Source organism: Pelobates fuscus, chromosome 3 (genome assembly GCF_036172605.1).
Source record: "Pelobates fuscus isolate aPelFus1 chromosome 3, aPelFus1.pri, whole genome shotgun sequence".
NCBI classification, from domain to species: Eukaryota; Metazoa; Chordata; class Amphibia; order Anura; family Pelobatidae; genus Pelobates; species Pelobates fuscus.
Genome location: NC_086319.1, coordinates 55006124 through 55023294, shown reverse-complemented (window position 1 = coordinate 55023294; position 17171 = coordinate 55006124). Strand labels below are relative to the sequence as shown.

General features: G+C 38.8%; 1 protein-coding gene across 4 annotated transcripts in view; it reads left to right on the top strand.

Annotated features, from left to right (window-relative positions):
- Positions 1-749: 749 nt before the first annotated feature.
- The window catches only part of SRGAP1 (SLIT-ROBO Rho GTPase activating protein 1), a 159854-nt gene continuing 143432 nt past the window's right edge, over positions 750-17171 (top strand). For all 4 annotated transcript variants that reach the window (XM_063447084.1, XM_063447083.1, XM_063447082.1 and 1 more), the window contains exon 1: positions 750-1025. In XM_063447084.1, coding sequence (XP_063303154.1) covers positions 959-1025 — 67 coding nt within the window. In that variant the 5' untranslated portion in view covers positions 750-958. The remainder of the gene's footprint in view (positions 1026-17171) is intronic.

Sequence of the window (17171 nt, the reverse complement as noted above, 5' to 3'; positions counted from 1 at the left end):
TGCTTATTCCTACCCCCAGCCTCCACACAGTGTGCTTATTCCTACCCCCAGCCCCCCCACAGTGTGCTTATTCCTGCCCCCCCCACAGTGTGCTTCCCCCAGCCCCCCCCCATAGTGTGCTAATTCCTGCCCCCAGTCCCGCAGAGTGTGCTCCCTCCTGCCTCACAGTGTGCTCCCTCTTGCCCCCCACAGTGTACAGTGTGCCTATTCCTGTCCCCAGCACCCACAAGTGTGCTCTTTCCTGCCAAGCACCCCACAGTTATTATTTATACAGCGCCAGCAAATTGTGCTGATTCCTGCCCTCCCCACAGTGTGCTCATTCCTGCCCCAAGCATTGTACTGCCTGCTCTCCATTTTTCTGCCCCCAGCACCCCACAGTGTGCTCCTTAGTGTCCAAGCACTGTGCTGCCTGCACCCCATATTGTGCTCCTTCCTGCCCCCAGCGCTGTGTTGGCTGCTCCCATTCATTTTGCCTTGTGTGGCTGGCCCTGCCCATAGGGTTGCACTCAGTCAGCCCCCTGTATGCCTGCTGCATTGTGTCTAGTACCTTGCTTCATGGTGCCTCTGCCTCATTCCTCTGCACAAAAGGGCTTCTTTCTTTTGTGCGGGTCTCCAGCCGTTTCTCACAGCTCGCTACGGTGGGAATCTACTTGCCTACTTACCAGGGTGATTATTCTTTAATTCTGGCCACCCCCTTCTACCAGATCCTCATCCCAGTTACCCCTTTAAACCCTCCCCCCACCGGGACTGCTGTTGCCTTGTGCCTGTTTGTGGTTGTGCTATTAGGATGGCTCCCTGGTTGACCTACAAGCCCTGTCTTCCTGCTACCTCCAGCTGAAGGATCCTGCCCCAGTGATATCTCCAGGGCCACTTGGTTCCGTCCTGGTTGTGATCAGGGTTTTTAAAACTTTTAGCTGCGAGCAAAAGTCCATTTTGGAATCTGGAGAACTACTGGAAAATGTCGACTCCCAGCAGGTTCAAGAAAGACAAAGAAATCATAGCAGAATATGAGAGCCAAGTGAAAGGTAAGCTCATCTAGTGTGGACTCCAGTGTGGAGTGTGTAGCACTCTGAATTACAGTGTCCTGGGTGTTCATTTAGCTCCACACGGGGTTTAGTGCCAAGGAAAGAATATTTAATTATTGTATACCCTTTCAAAGCAGGCTAATTACTAGTCTATTTATTGTCCTTTATTGTTAAACTACAGATCACTAGTTTGAATGTTTAAGAAGAATATCTAGGGAAACTAGTTTTCTAAATACGCTTTTCTTTTCTCTCTCTTTTCTTTTTGATACTTTTCCAAACATCCCACACATTTTATCAGCCTGACTGCGGTATCTATGTTTCTCACAGTTTATTCTTTACAAATGAATAACTGAATAAACATTTGGGATCCCTACTGCCAATCTGCAAAGTGTTTTTTAATTTTTTTTAATTTTTTTTTTTTTTTTAAAGGCATTAATGTTTGCTTCCAAATTGGAAAACCAACATTCTAAAATAGAATGCATGGGGAACTATCAATATTCTATGTAAAAAGCAGTAGTGGAATTGTCAGGTGCCAGGGAACCAGTGACACAGCACACAATGAGTTTGCAAGTTGCTGGTGTCACTTTACCAGCCCCAGTTGCCCGTGTGACACTATAGAAATACCATAAGCCTGGCAGACATCAAGCTCATGTTTATATTTCACTTCATTGACTTTAATGACTGAATGTGCTGGCTCAAATACCTTCACTAATTAATGAAAACTGTCAGATAGTGTTGTGCCTTATATATTTCATTTTTCAGAACACGCATTTCATTAACAGATTATTCAAAATATGTGTGTATTTACTTCCTTCTGTAGATTGTTTTACATTAAAGTCTTCCTTTCACTGTCAATTATTTAATTCAGCTCAAAGATAGAAATAAAATCATGGGCACAATTCCAATACACAAAGAGGCAATGGTCGTGTACATTTTGAGTGTTGAGTTTATTACAATCTTGTTATGAGATATAAACACACGGCAAATCACAGCCAGAAATTTGAAATAAAACATTTAGAGACAGTAAACTGTTTTATTTCATTTGTAGCTATTAATTGACTGCAGTGACAAGTTATGTTAATTGTAGAAAGAGTTAAACATGAGTTTGGATGATGGCCAGGTTTTTATTTATTTTGTGTCCCAAAAGAAATCATTTAATTATGATTTAATAATTAGTGAAGAAATTCAAAACCAGGTCAACTCCTTTTTAGCTGAAAATGGCCTGAGTTTTAATCCCCATGTGTGGTGTCATTATTACTGAAAATTCCTGTAGCTTTTATCGCTGCTGGGTAAATTTATATACAGGAAAACAAATGCTTAATGGGCAATTTGACAAAGTGTTTTTTTTTTTTTTTTTTTTAATAAAAAAACCTATTGGTATTTGGAAAAGAGAATACATTTTGTGTCCGGTTTGACATTTTTTTTTTTTTAGTTCCTGCAAAACACTGCCTTCACTTCCTGAGATAAATCGGAAAACGATTTGTAGATTTTGGAATAAATTGGCAGTCTGCCATAGGATGTTCTAAGCCAGTACCTGATATAAAAGTGTTCTTAGGGCTTTACGTGTAAACCGCTAAATCATAACTTTCTGCAGCAGTGAACTGTGACTGACACATATTATTCTGCTTTTGTAATATCACAAGCAATTTTTTTTTTTTTTTTTTAAGTCGGAGATGAAGTCATTGAAGTGTTGTACAGTTTTCTATATTCAACCATTTACCATCTGTAATTATGGAACGAATGGCCAAGGATTGGGTTCAGCCAGTCATGTTTTAAAGGAGTCTTGTACGTGGAATTTAAATGGGACGCGTTACCAAGCAGGGTTATTCGCTACATTTAAGGCCAAAATAGTTGACTTTGAAAAATGATCTAAATCAACTATGCGTTGATTTATATTTGTTTATTTACATATAATTATCCAATGCCTTTCTATTGCTCTAGCTCTGTAGATCGTTATGGTAGGATTTCCATTTCCATGGGTCTGCATATTCAATCTTAGTATCCAATCTGCATTGCTTAATTTGTATAGTTATTAATCCCCCTCCCCCTTTCAAGTATGGGGTGTATGGGTGATGTTGCTCTAATAACCTGAATGTATTGCGCTAATACATATTATTGATGCATTTCTTTATTGCTACCAGTAAAAGGTACGATGTGATTAATGTGTTTCTAAATAAGCCCATTATTACATATCTATACTCGAGTCTCTGTCTATACGGCCTATTTCAGTATCTCGTACCAGGAGATCTTTTTGGCAATATTGCTTAATTTATTACGCTAATCTTTAAAAAAATTTTAATTATGTAAAATGGGCACTAACCTGTCGTGGTATTTTGTTTCTGGTTATGACACACTGTAAAGTGTGCAATGCTACTGCGTCTGGTATATGCAATGTCCCATAAAATTTTTAATGGACAAACGGTAAAAAAAAAAAAATCTGTATGATCATCTTGCTCAACTTAAAAGATAACTGTTTAATGGCTAGAGTTTGGAACACTTAATTTCATAAGATCTGACAACCCTGGGAAGACCAGGGTTTGGATATTCAAACTCCCTTGCCCTGTGGAGATTCTGGGTAGGTTGGAAATGCATTACTATATGCTTGCCAGGTATGAATTTTCTTTCATGAAAGTACTTTCTAACAAGGTTTCCACCAAGTCCATATCAATTAAGGATAGTTTAGTGTGCAGAAATGACAAAGAGGTAGTGGAGGGGTCTATCCTATTGTGCAGAATACTGTTACGTGCTGCATCTAAAATCATGTGGTTTGAGTTTTCCGTTGTCACTTAGAGTATTGCCAGTAATGGAGAAATGTAAATGGATTTGCCTGTTAGTTGTGTTCTACTTTTCTACATGTTTACAAAATGCCTCAATTCCTGCCTATCCCCAGAAGCAATGGTGTAGGTCTACTTTGTCCATCCCCCATTTTAGACAGTTTGCTGAGACTCTGAGCTTTAGAGAAAATATTTTAGTGGAGAATTTTATGCATGATATGCAATTTTTAGATGTATTTCTTGGAAGGTGTCATGCCAAAGAATGAGTTGGCATTTGATAAATGTTAGGAGTTGGTGTTTGTACATGTTGGTATATCATTTATTGTAGGATTTGATCTTACACCAGGCCTAAGCCATAAAACTACCAGATAACCATCACCAGAGCTGAACATAGGGCATCGTAAAAAGTATTGGTGCATATGCTCTGACTTTGGGTTCTTCAAAGGACAACATAAGTTAAGAAAATATGGAGTGGACAATAAACTGCCAGGCCAATCCCCTCTGATCCACCCAGTTTGAGGTACATAATGAGAATGTGGGATTATTCAGGCTGAGATTTCTTTTTTCAACAACTACTTGGACACCTGTAACATCTGAATCTCCCACAAGAATTTTATATATAAGAGGTAAATATATTTTAAGGATTTCTTGTGTTTTCTCCTATTTTATTTTATGGACTGTTTGCAATTTGTTATCTGTGTTTCTGTATGTTATGTATTTCTGTATTTTTTTGTACACTGCACTGTGAATCCTTTTTGTCAGAGTAATTGTTCCGTTTGACTGTTATTGTTATGAGTGTTTCATGCTAGTTTTGGGAAATGTGTTGTGAGTAGAGTGAACTAATTGAATAGTTTAAAATTTTCGGCTGTGTAAGTGCATAGTCTACGGGGTAATCCAAATCTTCTTGGCTTAGATGTGGAATGATTCTGCTCATCAAGTTAAGGATTTGAAAGTATGCAAACAAGAGAACATTGAGGTCAGGATATTTGTTTGATTTGTTGGAGTGTTAGGATTGGTGTGGGTTTGTATTTGTTTTCTCATCTAAAAATGTACACGTTAGTTTGGCCTACAGTCTCCCAGGATCGTAATGGGCATTCCCGTTTTGGAAGCACAGGTTACGCAGGAAGCGGATACATTTTGTGTATTGCTTTTGGAGTCCAAGGAGATATCTCCCCAATTTGTATGTTTTAGTGGTGGATGCAGGCATCAGAGTGCTAAATAATCCTCAAATAACTGGTAGCCAGCCCACCATTCATAAAATCTTAGGGGACGGAAATCAAGGATTGCACATTGTGTTGTCTGCACCTGTTGGCATGTATTCGTATTTGTTATTATTGAGATTGCTTGTTTGAAATTAATACAATAAATAGTTGGAAGATATGTCACAAACCTGGTCATATATAAATCAAGTAATCTTTACTAAATGTCCTAATGTGTTTTATACCCCACCTCCTATAGACTGTAAGCGCGTTTGAGCAGGGTCCTCTTCAACCTATCGTTTCTGTAAGTTTTCTTGTAATTGTCCTATTTATAGTTAAATCTCCCCCTCCTATAATATTGTAAAGTTCTACGGAATCTGCTGACGCTATATAAATGGCAATAATAATAAATGTTTCCTCCAATTATATATAAAGCCATGAAAATGTAGAGGTGACTTTGTCAATGGTCATAAAAATCACAGAGCAATCAAAATGGTGATGTATATTTCTGTATTGACCCCTTTTATGTGTAATTTAAAATGTATAGTAAAGCATTTGTTTAATAAAATGGAGTGCTTTTTAACACCGCATTTTCCTTGAATTCCCCAAGACGTACACTAGGTTCTGTTAAGTGTCTTCAGAATGTATATGTTATCCTATAAGTAAAGCATTCCATTAATCTATTTGAGAGGATGTTTAGCAAATTAAGGGATTGTTTAGTGCTTCAGTTATGTCAATCAGGGAAAGGCAGAACATGGACGAAGATTCTTTTTTGTGGTCTGCAGAGATCTGTATTTGCAATAACTTTACATGGTTTTCATTGGTCTCCCCAGAGGAGCATAAAATAACTTAAAATGGCAGCTTGAACCTACTACTTAGACAACTAACAAGTCTTTCTCTATTGCAACCTGGCCAGACGAGATTGTGTTGTGTGGGTTTTGTTTTGTATGCTTTACAAAAATGTAAAAAAAAAAAAATCTTTTGCATTTTATTAAAGTCTTGTTTTTTTTCCCCTGCTAATCTCTGGTTAAGAATGGATATTCAATACAAACATTTTTATTGCTGTTTAGCTTTGGTATGGTTGCTAATATTTAAAATACAGACTTTAATGGAAACGCTTGCCAGGGCATAGATATACAAAGACCTCTCCAAAAGCCATTTATTAAATGTTTATTTTTTTAGCCGAAGAGTGCTGAGGAGACCAACCTTAAAGTACCACTATAGTGTCAGGAATGCAAACGTATTTCTGACACTTGGGTCTAAATAGCAGTTTAGGTGACCGTCTCCCACTTAGCCCAGATGAAAAGGTGATTCTACTCACTTTTTTTTCTGCGCAGTATGAGTCCCGCCTCCTCGGGTGAAATCATAAAACTTCTCATAGGAAAGCATTGGGAGTCTTTCTTGCATGTGCTGCAAAACGCTACGCTGCGCCAATCAGCATCTCCTCATAGAGATGTATTGAATCAATGCCTCTCTATGAGGAATGTTCAACATCTCCATGCAGAGCGTGGAGACTGTGAATGTGCACTGACCCAGCAAGCACTTCAGAGGTATCCCTAGGCAGTAATGTAAACATCAAAAAGCCTGCAAAGATATAGCCAGAATAACTACATTAAGCTGTAGTGGGGGTCTGGTGACTATAGTGTCCCTTTAAATTGAACTTTTACAGGTTGTGAATTTATAATGGTAACATTAAAACTTTGTACCCCCATGCAAGGAATTGTCAGAAGCCACCCAAGCCTGTCTGAAATAAACTGCATGCTGCTGTTTTCTCCATTCCCATAGGTCATTTTGCAGGAGGTTTGCAGTGGTGCCCCTTTCAGCCTTGCTGGTAATGAGGCTTAGAAGTTTGAGCTCTGTTAATGGCCTGCTCCCCTCTGAGCTGTAATAATGTGTACCTACTAAATATATTCTGTGGTGTAGGCATGTGCACACAATTCTCTTTTAATGACTACTGCTCCCTGTCATTATTTCACATTGTATGTGGAGGTGTAATTCAGGCGTGCACCAATTTTATTTTTCTGCATTTGCACTTTGTGGTTCCTGATCTTGTCACAAATTTAAATCAAATAAAATGTTAGTGTAGTGTATTGAAACAGGCAGGTTATTTTTACTTACCCAAGTTTACCTAAGGGACCATCTATCTATTTTTTTCTTAAAGCACAGTCTATCTATTTTTGCTTTGATAATCCCTACAATGCTGATTGTACTTTTTAGGGTACTTACAATTTTAAATTCGTGTTTAACTTTCCTCTATTTTGATGCTGCTTGTTACGGATATATAGCCTATGTGCTGATATATGTATTTGCCTTTAAATAAAGAATAAAAAGAATGGTTTTGTACTTATTACGAGTCATCAAAGCAGACATCAAATGACTGAAAGAGTTCTGTAACCCTAACACCGTGGCTGCTGCTTGTCTTGATGGGCTGGGAGAGCGGCCATCTCTCCCTTGCCCTGCGTGTTGTAGGTCCCAAGCCTCGGCTCAGACATTCCAGCGGGCTTGTCGGTCATGCGAGGTATCATCAGGTTCGCCAGCCTCTGTATTACAGGTTGATGTAGTTTGGGTTTCATTTCAAGGCGCTGTGCCCCTGATTTCATGCGATAATCGGACCCAGGCTCGGGAGCTCACAGATAGTGTGTCTGCTCAGCTCCACAGCTCAGCTCCGCCCCTCCCTAACACATATTTGATTGTCAATTAACGTCCTCTAAAATTATACTCACTACCATTTGTCATCCGCATTTAACATCATACATAACCTTATATAACCTTCCTTATGTTATCATTAGTCTCATTTTGTGAACCACATCACCTTGGTTTACAGAGACTGAATGGACCCATACAGCCTTACACTCTAATACATTTAGCAGTTGTCTTATGAAAGTGCTATTTATAGAAGGAAAAAAAATAAAAATCAATAATTTTGAAAGAGTAAGTGAGGCAATCAGCAGGGACATTTGATTGGTTTCCATGGAGATGGCTCCATCTTTAAAACTTTGGGGGTTATGTATAAAGAGTATTGTGTTCTATGCTGGATCCACGGATTTCCATGGCGACTGCTCCACTTTTTTTTTTTTAAATTCTTTATTTTTATTGTGCAAGTCTTAACATACATTCTTGGTACGCCACGACAGCTATAACAAGTAAAAACAGACAAATTATATCTGTAGCATGGCATATGTAGAAACTGCACATTTTTTATATTGGAATTACAGCCTAGGAACAGTAGTGTTAATGAATGTCAGTAGGCAAGTAAAACATGACTGTGTAGTAAGCAGGCTAAACTGACTGACGGGCTTAGCATTAATAGCATTTTTAAAGGTGTAGAGAACAAGTGTTGGGCAATTCAGGCATGTCTAGTAGATAGAGTAGACCAGTCCTTGTATACAGACTAGCATGGTTAGGTAGACATATAGGCAGTGGGTAAATCTGAAAGTTATTAACTGTACTGGATTTTGCTTTGTGACAACTTTAATCCTTTACCACTTTTCAGAACACAACACGTTTATACATATCTCACTTTATATCACCCCTCCCCCCCTAACTTCTCTCGATTTTCATGTAAAACCAAGCCAGCACACAATTAGCCCTTCACTGAAGTTATTTAAAAAAAAATATACATTTTAAAAATGACCTTTCAAACAATCTACAATTTTTTAATTGAAGAAATTCTCATATACTCATGTTAAAGGACTGAAACCGTGTGAAAACATTAAATGACACAAATTCGAGGTAGCTAAATAAACCACAGAACAGTGGAATATCATTTTTGCTTTGCAAATAAATATTTGTTTTAAGATGTACATGTTTTTATTTTACAGGCAAAGCCATTTTATCTGAATATTGTGCCAGTAAGATTTTTAAACAAATGCATAAACAGAAAATGTACCTGTTTTGTTGACTTAGAAAACATCACATATGTCCATGGAAATAGATCGGCACACCTCTGTGTCCTCCCATAATCCCAAGTGTGGCATAGGCTTATTATACCGTACTCTTGACACGTGAGATTTCCCGCTTAGCTGTTTTAGGGGAGAGGATACCTGTACATACACAGCAGTGTATATCGTGGAGAAACAAGTTATATAATGTATATTTAATCAATATACTTGCTGGTGATTTTAATTGTACAATGTACAGATTAAATTTAGATATTATTATTATTATTAGCATAAAGCGCCAACAAATTCTGAAGCGAATTCATATCTACCTAAACCCGTCCTTGTTTGTTCCATGAACAATTGTTAACACTAAATCTTACCTTAAAAACACAGTCTAAGCAACAAAACCATTACATCTTGTAGTGGATTTGGTGCATAGATCCTATCCCTTTTTGCAGACAATGTAAAGCACTGTATTTCAGATACTTTTACATTTGTCCAAAAGCTTATTTGATCATATGATGCTTATTTGATCAATAAGAAGCAGCATTGTATTGGTCCTGGATCATTGTGGTGCCTCCGCCAATCACTGCTTCCTAGTCCTCAGAGTTCTTCCAAGCACTCCACCAGACACCATCAGCACTGTAGACCCTTAGCCGCCGCTGCTTGGCTGGGGTCCCGCTGTCCTCCACCCACCCTGGACCCAAGTCAGGGATCCATCTGCCAGTGGGTAGACCTCTCCTACTCCAGAGAGTATTGCAGGATAACTCTTACAAGAGCTAGTGATATAGGTGTTCCCTACAAGCACGAGATGAGGCTCTGTGTTGAGGATGAAGTAGAACTTGTTTAATGGGAGCCACATGTGGCCTTATATGCAACTCCCCATGCAAGGGGTTTCCTAATACATATTCCAGGGGCATTCCTCACTGTACCTGAGAGGAGACTACAGTAAAAGTACACAACTTTACATTACAATAACTCTCAGGTCCAGGACATACATAACAAAAATACACACTTAACAATTGAGTAACCCCTCAAGTCCTATATCCCCGAAAAAGCGCTCAGATCCCACAAATGCAGCCGAAACGCCACCGGGGTATAGTTTAGACCGACCGCACACGAGGCGCCTGCTTAAGAGTTTCATGAATTCAGGCTGAGCAGTCGGTCTCTTTTGGGAGTACAAAATACAAGAAAAACATAACCGTTCATGCGTACGCTGGTCGTGTGCCCCTCGTTCGGGAGTGTGTTCCCACCGAACGCCGTTCATGTTAATTCACTTTCTCAAACATAATGGGAGGTGGAATTCCCAGCGGTGTTCGTGCCGTCGAGTACCCGATTTTATAGTTCCATACACTTGACAACCAAACACTGATGTAACGCGTTGGTGGCTAAATATGGCCGCTGTTATGTGTTCGCACATACGAACGGCGACTACCCAGCCAACCGCGTAGAACGTTGAGTTAAGGAGGTGAGAATAGGGGTCACAAGGGTCAATTGGCAACACACGACTCCCCTGGGTGGTCCAAGTATTCAGGAGTTAGTTCTGTATACGAACAGCACAAGTTCAATCCATTCAGTACATCTCATATACCGAACCTGGTGATTGAAAAGGCACGAACAGAGGCTTTTAGCAGTCCTAAACCAGGAGCAATAGTCCTGAGGCAAGAGGCTGGCCAGCAGGCCCCTCCAAGAACCCGCAATGAGGTTGTTTGTCACAATAATTAATTCTGATGATATGACCGAAGATGTAGCGACTGCTGCAAGGAGACTGTTCTTGTGGATTATATATGGTTTTATTTTTAAAAAAAATGTTAATAAATAAATATATGTATTATGTAAAGGGAGGAAGGGGTAGTCCAATGAGAGCAAGGAATATTCTAATTTTAAAAATATTTTAAATATGAAAAAAAAATAAGGAAAGATTTTAATGTTTGCCGACAGCGTGCATTGTGCATAGACGACAGATGTAAAATATGAACAGAATTTACATTAGGCTGCCAATGTCACATGTATTAATGGTGCAACAATCCCCCAGCACGCAATTATTAGTATCTATTCATTTCTCCTTGATATTATTATCAAGCAGAAACACTGCACTTCCATACTCCCACCACCATTACCACTTCAGATCAAGGAAGTGGTCATGGTGGTTGGAGTAACCCTTTAAGTTTAAAAGGTGGCAGATATATATTCAGATAGAACAGTCATATCATCTCTTTTCATACCCAGACCTCAGCAATGTCTGCGGAATTGTGAAAGCATACATCTTGAATGTGTTTTGCCTGCTGCAAACACCAAATAAAATTGAAGATCCACATTTTGCAATATCAGTAACTGTATGCCAGTGTGTAATGCCGACTAAGACATTAGAAAGACCTCTCTGCATTTCTGTTTTTCCCCCTTCTCTCTCTTTAGGCAAGTTATGTTGGCAGCGTATAACTAATTCAGTTATGCATATTGTGCAGCATATTTTCAATGCAGGAATTCACATTGCAGCCAAAAATATCATCCCAAATAGTGCTGATCCAGCAGAAACCGCTGTGTTTTACACTTACTGAACACCCAACAAGCTGAATGATGACAGTGTTCTTTTGTCCTGTGTAACATAATTCTTGACCTGACTTGGTAACATTCTGAATTTATAGATTAGATGTCAATAAGCAGCCTTTATTTCGCTGCAGCTCTATGAATCCAATCTATTTTTTATGTCTTATAAGTATGATGGATGGATTCTAGCCGGATATATAATGACTGGCTCCAGGCTTTTCTTTTATGAGTACATGTCAAGATTATTATTATTTATATAGAACCAACACACTGTGCAGTGCTTTTTAAATTGAATAGGAAAGATGTTTCAAATCATATTGCTGTCTTCTAGTAAACCCCCCCATTATTATTCATTAATAAAAGCTTCAACAAACGTCTCAACCGTTCGGGTGGTGTTATAAGGGCATTATACAGAATGTATGGCACGGTTCAGTTGGAGGATGGGGTTTATATATTATATATTCCACTAGGTTTTATGAGATCTAATATATTCCATTGCAGGCAGGTACATAATGTAATAATTTACAAATATTTATTTCATCGTTTCTCTATTGCTATTTTTATTGGAGTTCACTGCTCATAAATAATGATTGTTAGGTATTGTAGTCTTGTAAGGAATAGAAATGTTTTACAGTCTGATGAGCAATCGACAGAAGCAGATAGAAGTACGTGATTTAATATAAGCCATTCACTCTGCCCTTGTAGTGATGTCTTCATGAGAAATTCTGTTGCTTAGGTTAGTGTTGTCTGGCTGGTTGTGGCCATCAAGCTCTTATTTACATCCTTTTAGTTACCATTAACATTTTTTTAAAAATGTGATTGATTAATTTTCATAGTGTCATCAAGGTGACCGACACAATACGCAATTGGGGTGTGCACTTGTGTCAAGAGGTCACCCTCAATATAATCATTATCGTTGCTAGTATTGATGCCGGACCAGTAACAGCTGTTTGTGTGTGCCACTTGTCTCTTCTCCTTCTATGCAGGTCATTTGCTGTGTGAGACATTCGTATGCAGTAGGAAAGTGACATCATAACTTTTATACTTCAATTATGCAAACATGTTACGCATGAGTTAAAGGATTTCTCAAACCACCATGACCGCAATAGTGATTTTAGGAGGTCATGGTGGTATGAGCAGTATTACAGCTTGAAACACTGCACATATTGAGATATTTGCACGTGTGTGCTGGGGGCTAGTTGCACCCCCAACACGTGAAATTGCCAGTGTAAGTTCTGTTATGTCTGTCAGCTAGTTTTCCCCTCACTCCCTCCCTGTGGGTGCTCCCTCCCGCATTCCTCTCTTGCACGTTTAAGTTTAAAAACAAAAATCTCCCTCCCCTCGCTGGCCCGGAGCATGTGCATGCGCTGTGAGCCGGCAATAGGTTTCAATCACAGGCTTCTCAATGAGGAGCCTTTGATTGGACAGCACGCGGCCCCTGTGACTGTCAGGAGGGGATGTGGAAGCCGGAGCTGGCAGCTTTGCCTGGTGCTGGAAATAGAGGAGGGGGACCATCTCCATAGTGCCCGATAGGGCATATTACACTAGAACGGTCCCTCTCTTCCAATGGGTTAAAGTAACCCTTTAATAAATACAATGAAAAGCAGTTATATTTTTATTCTTGTTGTAACCAGGCGCCTTGCATGTTATTCCAACAAAATCTGTCCCTTTTCACCAAAGAGGTTGGGCAGCATTGCTCAAATAATAATAATAATAATAATAATAATAATAATAATGGTAATACTTCATAAACACTGCACCTTACTGATGTTTATGCAGGCAGCCAAAAGTAATGCATTCAGTCAGTTATTTACTTACAGTTGAATTGCTGAATTCAGACTAAAATAGCCAAGCTGTGATTAAAGCTTAGTTGGGGAATTGTTCCAAATCTGCTTTATTGGACTCGATTTTGAAATTCATTTTCGTTCATTACAAATAACTGTTTAGCGCATAAACTCCTTTTCGTATCTTTTCTGTTCTTCTTATTTTAAATGTAATTGTTGAGAGCTTTAGTGCATATTCACATTTTTCTTGACTTTTCTTCTGCTGTTCTAACCACAAAGGTCACTGGTTAAAATACTCTTCATGTGCTCAATACTTTTAATAGCTTGTATATTCTCTCTTTCTGATTTGATTAGCCAAGCATGAAAGCAGCGTGCAGTCATTCTCAAGTTTTTGTACAGCTCTCCGAGTGAAATCACCCCTGTCCTGTATAACCACAATGCCACAAAGGAAGTCTATTGTTAGAAGACAGATGGTGTATGCTCCGAATTTATTTCATTGTGTCGAAGTACTCAGATGAAAATGCATGTGTAGGTTGGAGTGGAAATATTTGTTATGTCCTTGAATTGGGTCTGTCATTTGATATAGGGTTTCAGCTAGAATACCTGTCATTTTGACAAGTAGTGTCTAAATGTGCAGTTTTGCTTTTGTCCTCATTAAATTCAGACTCCAATAGAATTGACTCTAAAGAAAAAAATAAAATAATGCATCAATTAAAGCATAAAGATTTTTCTTCTGAAGATGGGACTTAATCGTGTGAAACAAATACCAATAAAACGGGTTAGGTGGTTAGTAGCTTTCACATTCTTCTTCTTAGTATTTTCTCCTATCTAAAAACCTTTCCTGAGACCATGCTTATTTACATTTGGCATTCCGGTTATTGGATGTGTTTTCACTTTGGTGCTGTGTGTCAGGACTCTTCAGATTTGGTACAGCAATCTTTGGCCGTGTTACCAGCTATCTCCGCACAGGGTTGTGGTTAGAGGAGTTAAAAAGATGTGTGTACTTAGAATGTAATGGTAAGGGAATCCATAGTTTGCCAAAGCTACCATGCCATTGTGCCACTGTGCACTCAGACCACCATAACCACTAGAAAAAAATGAAGCCCTGGATATAGTTTTTTTTTATGTTTTATATAGTTGAGTTATGGTATCTCTGTAATAGATGTAGTTTACTGTTACTTTGTCAACATGGTGAAACTTAACACAGCATTATGTGTCCAGAGGCATCTTCATGCTTTTCAGCTTTCCTTGAGGCACCAGTTTGCTGAAACAGGCCGCAGATGTAAAGTTACTTCCTTGTACAGATTCTGCCTGTAGAGAGGGGATAGAAAGGAGACCAGGGTCTGGCATAACTTTAGCCTCCTACCTTCTCTCAACCCCCTGTCCATCCCCCTTGGTGCTAGTATGCAGGCAAGGAGAGGAAGGGATAATCCTTAAAAAAATAAAAAGAAAAAAAGTGTGTGTATCTGTTCTTATGTAACTATGTGTGTTATTGCTTGTGTATATATGTATATTACCAGTATAGGTGGGGGGATGTAAAACTTTGACTGGCCTAGGGAGGCCAAAATACACAATTGCCAGTAGGCAGCTGCAGTAACAGGACCTTGTGGGGGATACTTGGTTGCACACAGAGACCTGGCGTGGCACTAGATCAGTTAGGCATAAATGTAAGATTTCTGTTTCACAGATAAGAAAATGTGAGAAGATGAATTAGCTGGAAGTACACTGTGACCTGGGTTTCTAATTAATAATTCATTATTTCTTTCCTTCAATCTGGCTGTCATTACAGTTAAAGAATTCAGTGCTTCAGCTTGTGACAATCTCCCTTAGTTCAGTAAATGCTGTGTTTACCGAGATGAGAGCACGTGAATATAACCATAAAATACGTCCTTTTACAGGACTATCCAACTTAGTGACTGGCACTGACATCTTGCTCAGATACTATAGTACATGCATGGTCAGAATTCTCTCCATTAATATCTGTGTGGATTCAGAGCCTCAATTAATTTTACTTATTTGCATTTTATGCCAGGCTGTGCCATGGCAACCTAGCATACAATGAAAATCTAAATTTGAAATAATATATTTATGTAAATTTTAGATAAAATAAAATCTGACGCACATGTAAGATTGTCTAGTTTAACTTTAGCATGATATATTTAAAAGATTATTCTAGCTGTTACCTGTATGTTTTCCAAGTAATTATTAGTATGGACCTGCCAGGTACCTATACTGTTAGCCCTAAGAAAGCTAGATTGTATTTATTTATTTTTACTTTATTGCTAGGGTGGTCTAGAAATTAATAGGTTGTCAATATGAATAGTATAAAGAGATAGTTTATTATGTTTCCCCATCTATCCACTGAAATATCAGCCACTGATCAGAACGCATATTTTCCTAACAAATTATTTACATTAATTTGTGTCCAAATTAAGGTAGTGTTTGACATTGGCTACAAAAGACAAATGCTAGACCATTCACTAAAAAAAAAATACAGTGTGTGTCACAGAAGTGACATTTTAGACCCCAGTAGCTGAATTGGAATAATTCTTGGTATCTGTTACTTTATTTTTGTTCACCAAAAATGTGAACTTTTAACAGTGCACACTGTGAATAACCCTGTGAAATGACTCTCAAATTACTTTCCAGCATTAGAACTTGTAGCGGCCTCTGGGTAGCCTGACCGGTCACCACCGCTAATTTCCTTCAGCCAGTCCAGAACCACTTAAACTGCAATGCTACTGCAACAAGACCTATTTCTGAAGGTACACCACTGACAATCTTTATTGAAACACACAGCTTTTATGCATAGACCACCGCAGGGGTTCTCCATTCAGTTCAATATTCTTCCCTTAGTCCCAGGTAGGAGGGGGGGGCTGGGAGATACCAACAGCACATACAGGTATACACATTAAAACATTTCACATAGGGGGGTGGGGGGGGGGGGGGGGGCACTAAAAGAGAAGGGAGAAGGAAAGTTTTTCATATTTCATTAAAAAGTCTAATATTCAGAACTCTCCATTAAACCAGGAATGGAGGAGACAAAGGAATTGAAAGAAAAAAAATAAAATCTAATGTAACTTTTGACCTAATGTTTGTGATTCCTTGTCAATTCTTTGCAATCCCAGTTTTAGTGAATAATCCCGATGTGTACAAACACCTCATCTCAGTTATTAATTTTTTTTTTTTTTTATATTATTATTCCCTTTTAAAGGTCAAAAAAATATAAAATGTCTACATTGAATTAAGGACAACTTAAATATAGTAAGAATATCAGAAATGTTCAACTGTTAATTGAATGTTTGCCTTTCTGGAGAGATACATTTTACAAATTGGCATTTATTTAGACTTAATGTGGTACTACCAAAATAGCATTATTACCATATCTGAGCAGTATGCATAGAGTTGTTGTAAGACAGATCAACTTTGGGGGATTTTTGAAATGTATTACGTGGAGCTGCTTAGTGTGACACTGTCTGGGGACCTTCCAGAATTTACAAAGAACCCCAATGGAGGCTTTGGTGGTGGGGGTCCGGTGAGTTCTACTTACCTGAACCTGTCCGGCGCAGTCATTTTCTTCTGTCGGGTCCACTTCAGCTCCTTGTGCGTCAGTGCAGGGAACCAATGTCACTGTTGTACTCACGCATGCATGAAAATACAGAATTTAGGGTCCACAGACCGAGCCAATTCCCTGCAGCGTTGCTGGTGAAAGTTTGGAGATTGACATTTCTAGATGACGGTAGCTCCCTGCAGTGTCTAGAAGTGTTAGGTTGAGGTAATATACATAAACAAAATAGTCCCTACTGTCTAGGTAGATCTCTTGACAGGGTTGGAATTCCAGTAAATGATTGTGCTTGAAGTGAGGTCTGGAGAAAGTATAGCACTGCAAAATCTTTTCTATCACCAGCTCTTTTCATCCAACTCTGCCAGGAAACAAGGGATGGAACAAAACTGAGCCGTG